This window comes from Acyrthosiphon pisum, chromosome A2, assembly GCF_005508785.2.
Source record: "Acyrthosiphon pisum isolate AL4f chromosome A2, pea_aphid_22Mar2018_4r6ur, whole genome shotgun sequence".
Taxonomy (NCBI): Eukaryota; Metazoa; Arthropoda; class Insecta; order Hemiptera; family Aphididae; genus Acyrthosiphon; species Acyrthosiphon pisum.
The window spans coordinates 106,557,063-106,565,698 of record NC_042495.1 but is presented as its reverse complement, the minus strand read 5'-3'; the positions used below and the strand labels follow the sequence as shown (position 1 = coordinate 106,565,698).

At 29.8% G+C, this 8,636-nt stretch overlaps 2 protein-coding genes across 6 annotated transcripts in view; both read right to left on the bottom strand.

Annotated features, from left to right (window-relative positions):
* LOC115034062 overlaps positions 1-2,125 on the bottom strand; it is a 17,632-nt gene extending 15,507 nt beyond the window's left edge. Inside the window, exons 1-2 of the mRNA XM_029489401.1 lie at positions 1,424-2,125; positions 401-1,275 (exon numbers count right to left, since the gene is read on the bottom strand). Coding sequence (XP_029345261.1) covers positions 401-501 — 101 coding nt within the window. The 5' untranslated portion in view covers positions 502-1,275; positions 1,424-2,125. The remainder of the gene's footprint in view (positions 1-400; positions 1,276-1,423) is intronic.
* Positions 2,126-2,237: 112 nt separating this feature from the next.
* The window catches only part of LOC100165503 (prolyl 4-hydroxylase subunit alpha-2), an 11,900-nt gene continuing 5,501 nt past the window's right edge, over positions 2,238-8,636 (bottom strand). For 2 of the 5 annotated variants that reach the window (XM_016806816.2, XM_003246426.4), the window contains exons 6-10: positions 5,465-5,695; positions 3,689-3,928; positions 3,297-3,341; positions 2,870-3,038; positions 2,238-2,380 (exon numbers count right to left, since the gene is read on the bottom strand). In XM_016806816.2, the coding sequence (XP_016662305.1) occupies positions 2,319-2,380; positions 2,870-3,038; positions 3,297-3,341; positions 3,689-3,928; positions 5,465-5,695 (747 nt within the window). In that variant the 3' untranslated portion in view covers positions 2,238-2,318. Of the gene's footprint in view, positions 2,381-2,869; positions 3,039-3,296; positions 3,342-3,688; positions 3,929-5,464; positions 5,696-5,765; positions 5,903-6,206; positions 6,375-6,448; positions 6,608-6,726; positions 6,879-7,207; positions 7,468-8,636 lie in introns of those variants that run through there. The other 3 variants (XM_016806817.2, XM_001945707.5, XM_029489400.1) reach the window with 3 other exon arrangements.

Here is an 8,636-nt window from a genome sequence, read left to right as displayed (position 1 = left end):
TATTATTCAGTGAATACACTATAAAATACTTACGAACACTTAATTCGCTGCCCATTTGGAATACTCGAACGAACGTTCCAATGTATATAATTAAGTCTACCTAACTCAGCAACCCATACATTAATACCCTCAATAGATTTTGCGTCACACCTTAAAATAATATTAACATCGTCTTCTTTGACAATTTCATGTTTAAATGATGCTGGATAAATCATATTTTAATTTTTTTGTTAAATAAATCAAAAATATCCAAAATAATATAGTTTCAAAAAAAAACATATAATTTCAAAACATTGAATATTGATAATTGTATAATGTTATCACAATGTAATACGGCCAATGAGAGCGCTCGATTTCTTGTGGGTCTCTAGCAATGTATGGTATGCTTATATGCTTCCGGGTGTTAGATGAAGGGGCTTTGTCAATTTTCACCGAGTGGTACGAAGCATTGTCCATGACGATAACAGAATTTGGTTTTAGTCGTGGTAAAATACCCTCCATCCACTCACGATTCACGAAACGTGTCCCCGTTCATTTCGTCGTGGTAATCGCTTGTATTTTTCTTCGACTCGAAGCACAATAAGGCATCGGGAACAAAACCGTCTTCCGAACCGATGTACAGAACAATGAGCCTTTTTCCTTTGCCTGAAGGATTCACACTCCCTGTAGTGAGCTCCTTTTGAAATGCATCGTGGTGCGATTTTATTGTTGTGTCGACCCATGTTTTCGACGTACACTCACCGGCATTTACCCACGTCTCGTCCAGGTAATAAATGTGCTGACCTTCCTCACGATACCGCTCAATGTCTCGTAAATAAAGTCTGCGCCACTCCACTAATTCATTTCTTTCTGTAAGAGCACTATTCCGACTCCGCTTAGTGTAACGGAAATTCAATGCTTTTAGCAGGCGAAATAAATTCTTACGAGATATTGACGGCAAACTATCATCGGAGGCCACAGCTTGAAATATCTTGTCAACCGTAGGAATTTGACGAGCAAACCAAATTTTATGAACGTGCTCACGAACTGCGTTCTTGTCAAAATCGTCTATGGTGTCCAAAAATGATTGTTTGGCCCGTTTTATTTTTGGAATAATTATTCCATTATTGTCTTCGACTCTTCATATTCTTTTATAACATTTCCAACCGTAGTTTTACCAATACCGGTGGAATCCGCAATCATTTTCGCCATTTTATACAACGGCATATCTGGATGTTTGAGCAGATTTACCTTATATAGATTTATAATGGTGATTCTCCGTTGTTCGTCAATAATCTGAAATCAGAATATTTCATTTTAATAATATATTACGATGATAAAAATTCGAAAAAAAACATTAATATTTGGAGGCATAAATGAAGTATAATATCTCACACAATTTGAAAAAAATTAAATATGATTATTAAATTAATAAAATACTCACTTTTCCACGTTTATTTTTTTTAATTGGTGGTGGATTCGCTATCTCGTCGTTATCACTCATCTTGTGAAATCAAATTAAAAAAAAATAAATTGTTTAAATAAAACAAACTAACAAACAAATAAAAACGCCGAAAGCAGGTTCGATGAATGTGCGTATACGCGGAGTAAGTTTTCGACAGGACGTAAGCAAGCGAAGTGTTGACGGTTGAGAAAATGCAGTCAGGCTGTATACAACCGGATCGTCGAAAACAGCGCTCGCCACCGGCAGATCACGTGACATACCTGCGCGAAACCGGACGCGTTTTCGTCGTACATTTTTCAAAACTTATTTGGAATAGAGTATAGTAAAACTACTATACTGTATAATATATAGGCACCAGTATGCTCCGCATTTTTTTATGAAGAGGACGGCTAGGGTATTTTGATGAAATCTGAGAAATGACTAAATTATGATATCTATATAAAAATACATCATGTATCTGTTCAGTTTTTGGGATGCTAAAAGCTAAACATTGCTCCCCCCTATCAACCTAATTTGTGCCTATGGCTTACTTACTTTTAAAAAACCCAATATTGTATTTAAAAAACGAGCGTATTTGATTAAATTGTTTTCACGATTCTTGGCAGATTTTTTACAAATAGTATAGGTACTTAGATTTTGTCTAACAACAAAACAATTATTATCATTCGAATAAACATTTTTCGTAATCAACAATAATTTACCTTATTTAATTGGTTGAGAATGTAATTGTACCTATACATAATTAATATGTGAATAGCAGTAATAGCGGAAGACTACAAAAATAGAATAGAAATAGATTGCTCAAGAGATATTTTATTACTGTATTCACAAAAAATTGTTATTTCATCGTCTATTATATTATTTGTACACATTTTTATTTATTTTTCCAATTATAAGGCAAATGTTGTCCTTCTTCGTACAGCCATCTAGTCATAACTAAAAATTATAAATAGTAATTTATTAGGCATTTATTGTAATGACTTGGTATTCAACAATATTCTTATTTTACTGATCATACATAATATACAAAAATATTACAATATTACAAAGGTGCCTAATTTATATTTAAAAAAAAACCACTGTACATTTTTTAAACACCCAAAGCCCCCCTTCAGGCTACACCAATGGATAGTTACTTTATTACTATAGGTTAAATTTAATGTAAAATTGAAAATGACATTGGTATAAAAACTGCAATGAGCACAATATATGAATTCTCAAAGTAGGTACTTATCATTATATTTTTAACTAAATTGTAAGGAAACTATTGGAAAACCTTAAAATGTATAGTACCTAGTCTCGAAAATTGTATGAATCGTACAAACTTAAATCACAAAAAGTCATACAGACGTAATTTCAATTTTAGAATTAATTGTTGTTCTATCAAATATTAAGACCCGTATAAATTATAAAAGCACTACTAACTCCATTTATTTCCTTTCAATAAAGGGCATGATCCATGAAGAGTTTCATAGAATTTTTGTCCATTAGACATATGCAAATTATTCCAAACCAACGCAGCCCCTTTTTCAGCAGGAGCAATAATATTTAGCATTGGAAATGACGTATAACCATCGTTTTGAACATCAGTCAACTAATAAAATAAAAATGAATTATTATATGTATTTTATAATATAGGTTCTTGTACTCTATTCACAAAAAGAAATGCAAACAGCGGCCGGCTTTTGCCCAGGGGCGTGGCAATACTACACGGTAAGTTAGATTGATGAATCGGTGGGGTGACAATCTGGTGTTATATACCAGACTAATGCTGACGAAAACTGGTAGCCACCTTTTGCGTTTCTTTGTGAATAAAGTAAGTATAGTAGAGTAATAAATAAAATTGGCTAACATAAAATAGTACAGTTACTAATCTGTTACCAAATTTAACATTTTCCTGAAAAAAAAAAAAACAGATAATTAAAGATTATTTAATGATATATGATGATTATAAATTATATATTTCATACCTTATACCTCTTCTATAATTTTGAATCAATATTTAAAAAATAGTATTATAAGTATAGCCCAGGGGCAGTTCCAGGACATGGTTAAGTTGGTGGGGGGGAGTCATAATTTTCACACAAATTCAATGATTTTGTTTCGTAATTTTGTTTTTAACAGTACCATATAATTGTTTGGAAATACAGCTTGAGGGGGGGGGGTGTGGCCCCGAGGGCGCCATCCCTGGAGCCGCTACTGGTATAGCCAATATGTATTATGGGTAATAATTGTGTTACGTACAGCTCCTTTTGCAAACGAATCATGATGCGGTATATAATGACCACCTAAACCATAATTAACAATTTGATATCGCTCAGCTGTCTTTGTAGAAAATCCGGTAAAAGATTCAATACGAGTATTTAGTGCATCAAAATATTCAACAGCATCAACTTCGAAAATCCAGTAGACTTGACCTGAGCGAGTTTTTTCTTCTAATAAATAATTTTTACCATCAACTGATTTGACTTTTGCATCTTTCATCTAGTATTTAATATGGTTATAGGTAAGATTTTTTAATATATAGGTACAATGATATAGGTATATCATAATAAATAATAATATCTCTATATTAGAGATGTTACGTACGGTTAGGGTTATCGAACTCCTATGTCAAATCAAAAATGTAAATAACAATTTTATAGTGGTTTTACAATGGTGTTTTTTTTTATCCTGTATACACAATTTCTACCAGAAAGAGTGCTTCAATTTTAACATACAATATCTTATCTTATATCAAATTTTGGTACTTAAAATATGTAATTTTTCAATTTTCTCAAATAAGTTATTTAATGCCACGGGAAAAACCACCAATAAATTACAAAAAATCGATAAAAATGATATTTTAATTTCTAACGCTTTGTTTATCACTATAGAAATGAATAAAAACAAAAATAACGATTTAAGTTATTTTGTTGTAATTTATAAAATTAATTTAACTTACAGGCTATAGTAAAATATAAAATATCCAGACTGACAAACCATCCCCGCTCAAAATCGTTATTCGTATACAATGATATATGATATCATTGAATTCAAATTTGATGCATTCCATTATACAGTGACCCACTTGTAACCTACTGTACAGCAGAGCAACATCCACTTGCTTACTTTATTTTTTTATAAGACTTACAAAACAATTATTTTTGAAACAATTGGAGATTACCATTTTATAGAGTTTATTTTTCTGAAAATGTTGACTTTTCTACATTTTATTTTCATTGATTTCACGATTTTTAATATTTTTTTTAGTTTATAGGTAAAACGCATAGCTATCATGAATACATTTATTTATACATCTATAGTAAAACAACAAAAAACCGGTTTTTGTCCGGACAGTGAGTCCCTCTCCATGGCTAATGGTACATAATAAATCCTCATGAGACACTCTGTATACTAGTGAAAGGTATTAATTATCACTATTCTGTTATTTAATAAGTGTATGTGCGATGTGTGACATAAAACAGATTTTTTGTTAAATATATTACTTATTTTATAAGGTATTTCATAATATTCAGTTTTTTTTAATCTAAGCATATTTATTTGAACCGTTTAAATAATGTTTTAACGTCTGATTCGATTTGGGTGTTTCATTTGACTTTAAAAAAAATCTGGGAATTCACTTAATTATTATTACTTATTAACAATATTAACTATTTAAGATATTACATACGTACAGTGCCTATAAAGTATGGTATAAATAGTTTAAAATTCGTCATTAGGACACACTCCTTTAGTGTCCGTAACTCTATCATTTTGTTGTCTCCGTTTTACAAGTACCTACATAACATAGTCAATTTACGCTCAACAGATCACTTTTAGCTTCGTTAGTTTAAAAATGTTAGAGTAAATCCACCTTTTATGATTTATGAAACTTTATGGTAAGAATATTATCTGTGTTTCTATAAGTGAATTTTTTAGCTTGCATATATATATTTATATATATATCTTCACATGTTTATACAATTTTAAATTAGATAATAATAACAATGATTTACTCAAGCCAATTAAAATACATACTTTTTCTAAAGCCAACGTTTTAATTTTCAAGATTTCGTCATCATATAATACATCATGATATATTTTAATGAGAGGCTCACTATTAATGTCTTCTTCTTTAAAGGGCATCAATATTCGGTAAAATAAATTGTTCGTTTGGTATCTACATTTTGAGTATTTTGTTAATGTTCGTGATACCCCATGCTTACACAAATTTCTAAAGTCATTCGCAATTCCATGTCCAATCGAATACTTTAAATCAATACATTTAATATAAGTTTTATATTTTAATTGTAATTTTCATAATAATTATAACTCTTACTTTCACTATATCCGTTGTTCTTTCTTTTTCGAGTTCAAATAACTCGTTTTTCATAAGGTGATAATAACGCACACATTTTTCAGTATATTCTTGGTAATTTGGTCCACTTAGAATTATTAAATTCATAAAGTTAAATCCTAAAAAACATTTATTATAGTGTTTATAATTTACAAGTATAAGATTCATAGAATTATATAAAAAAAATAATAAATTGTAAAAGAGAGTTACGAGTTTACAACATTCTTCGTTGGGGGCGTCAATATATACATTTAAATTAGGTTTTTGAACGGAGAGAGTACCTACTACGTTGTCACAACATTTTCCGAAATCGTCATAAAAATGTATAAAAGTTTGCAGAAACGTTACCTAATTAATTGTGTATTTGTTTTTAATTTTGAAAATTGCATTTTCATATTACATTTTTATTCACACAGTTTTCACCTGTATACACCGATGATGATACTATATAGTAATTTAAAATGTCGGGATCTACACATTCTGGTCGACCTTCACTCTCCCATTTTCCATAGGCTTCAACGGCCCAATCTAGGACGCCATACGGATCGTTTCCCTCTAAACAGTACTTCGCCATGACGCAACATTCACATGCTAAATAATAAATGTTAACCAATTAGTGAATATATTGAACATTATCGGTTGAAAACGGGAAATTTAACTATTACCATCCATTCGATCGCCTATAACTTTTTCATTAAATCTACCTGCCGACATGTCTGATGCAGGAATTGCATAAAATAATTGTAATCTCCTCAATGCTCGATGTGCCAACAATATAATATGTTCACCACTAAGATCTTTGTGCTCGTCAATATCTTTAAACGCTATATTTATTGGTCCATTAGTGAAATGTGATATGATATACTTATTAGTTTTTATAATTGTTATATATGAATATATAATAAATAACTAATAAATTTAAACATGCACATAATATGGTTACCTTCTAAGGATTTTTTATTTTTGATTAAATCATCAATCTGAAAATAATGTTGGAGCATTTGTGTCATCACTTTAAAAACATCCATGTGATCGTGTAAGAAGTGTTTTTTGGTTTTTATGTTATCACGCCATTCATATACTGCAGCTACATAACTTGGTAATGTAATTAAAATTAATATTAATATGCACATAATTATACATAATATTATATACCTATTATAGATATTAGATAGTGAACAAAAGTATTTTTTATTTTATAATTAATATTTCAGTTATTTATTATTTACCTAACATAGGTAACCATAAAAAAAAAGTATGATAATGTATTTAGGTAGAATTTTAAAATTGTACCTAATAAAAGTACTTAAATACAGTTTATCTTAATTTATTTCAAACACAGCTTTTCTTTTCTATATATATTTAGTATATGACTAGCTGTGCTAGAATATTGGAATAATCTTCATATGATAATGTATAATTACTTTTTTAATTCTTCCAAACGTTTTGTCTCCAAATCCACGTAATTATCCAAGATATTAAAATGATCGTTTTGCACGTCATATAATTTTGTTAACATTATTTGTGATGTATGCCATCTTTGAATGGCTTCTACAAGTATTAATAACGAAGAAACAACAGCTAAATATTTAAGCATATCTATTCCATGCGTATTCAGTATTCACAGTAATTATAACTAATAGCTAGGTATCGTAACAGTTTTGAACTATAATATAATGAATTTAGTATTTTGACAATGAGGTGAACAAATTACAAATAGTTCAAACACATACATTTCACATGACAGATACAATTTTTTTTTTTTAATTAAAAACATTTATTCATGTGCTGCAATACAAATATATACCTACCTATATACATATTCTATTCTGTAGCGATTGTACGTGTTTGTACCTAGTTGTACCTAGTTTAATTTGTTGGACTATACTAATTACACCATACGGAGGAAAACGAACAGTATATCGGTAATACTGTAATAGGTGTAGTTTATAATCCAATGTCGTGTGGCATACATTGTTATTTTACATTGATTATCTATTTAGGTACTTTTATTCAATTTTACTGTAGCATAGTAAAACATACCTACTCGGTTCTCTCGCTTCAACAAGTGGCTTTTAGACCAAAATACTAGACAAAACTGAAGTCTGTAAAATTAGTTATCTAACGTAATTGAACTTTTATTTGGTCCATTGATTTAAATTAAAACATTTTTAAAATTCTTGAAATGTAGAACGTTGAACCATTTCGAATAAGAAATTTTAAATTCAATACCTATACTCTGTTCAGCGACAGACCACGCCGCGCACCGACGAAAACTTGTTCCCCCACTCTACACCCTGCCATTGGGGAACCTGTTTTGATAGCCTGGCGACGTGGAGGGATGCGCAGAATTAGCGTGCTCTCTTGCTGAACAGAGTATAGTCATCATTATTCTCAAATATTCTTCAATTTCACTAACGGTGATTGTAGATTTGTACCTATCTAAGATTTAAAATTTAAAATTAGCTTTTTCATCACATTGAGTGTATTCTTCGTTTATTTTATTTCTATATTAGCCCATTAATTTAAATTAAAACTATTATTAGATATAATCTATTTTCTTCAAACAGTTTAAAAAAAATGTTTATTATTGTTATGTATGGTACTTTGGTATATTATTACCTATGAAAAACTAAAAAAGCAATGTTTAATTTCTCTAAAAATCATTGTTCCTAAGATTTCAAATGTGACATCATTTTTGTCATTAAATTATATTCACCATATTAATATTGTGAATTGTAATGTCTGTTTATACGTTCATACTTAAATATCCAGTTGTGCAATTCAGCACTCTTCAGCTCCTAAATATCTAGATTTGCTAATGTATTTTTATTTAAAGCTATTGAGAATTAA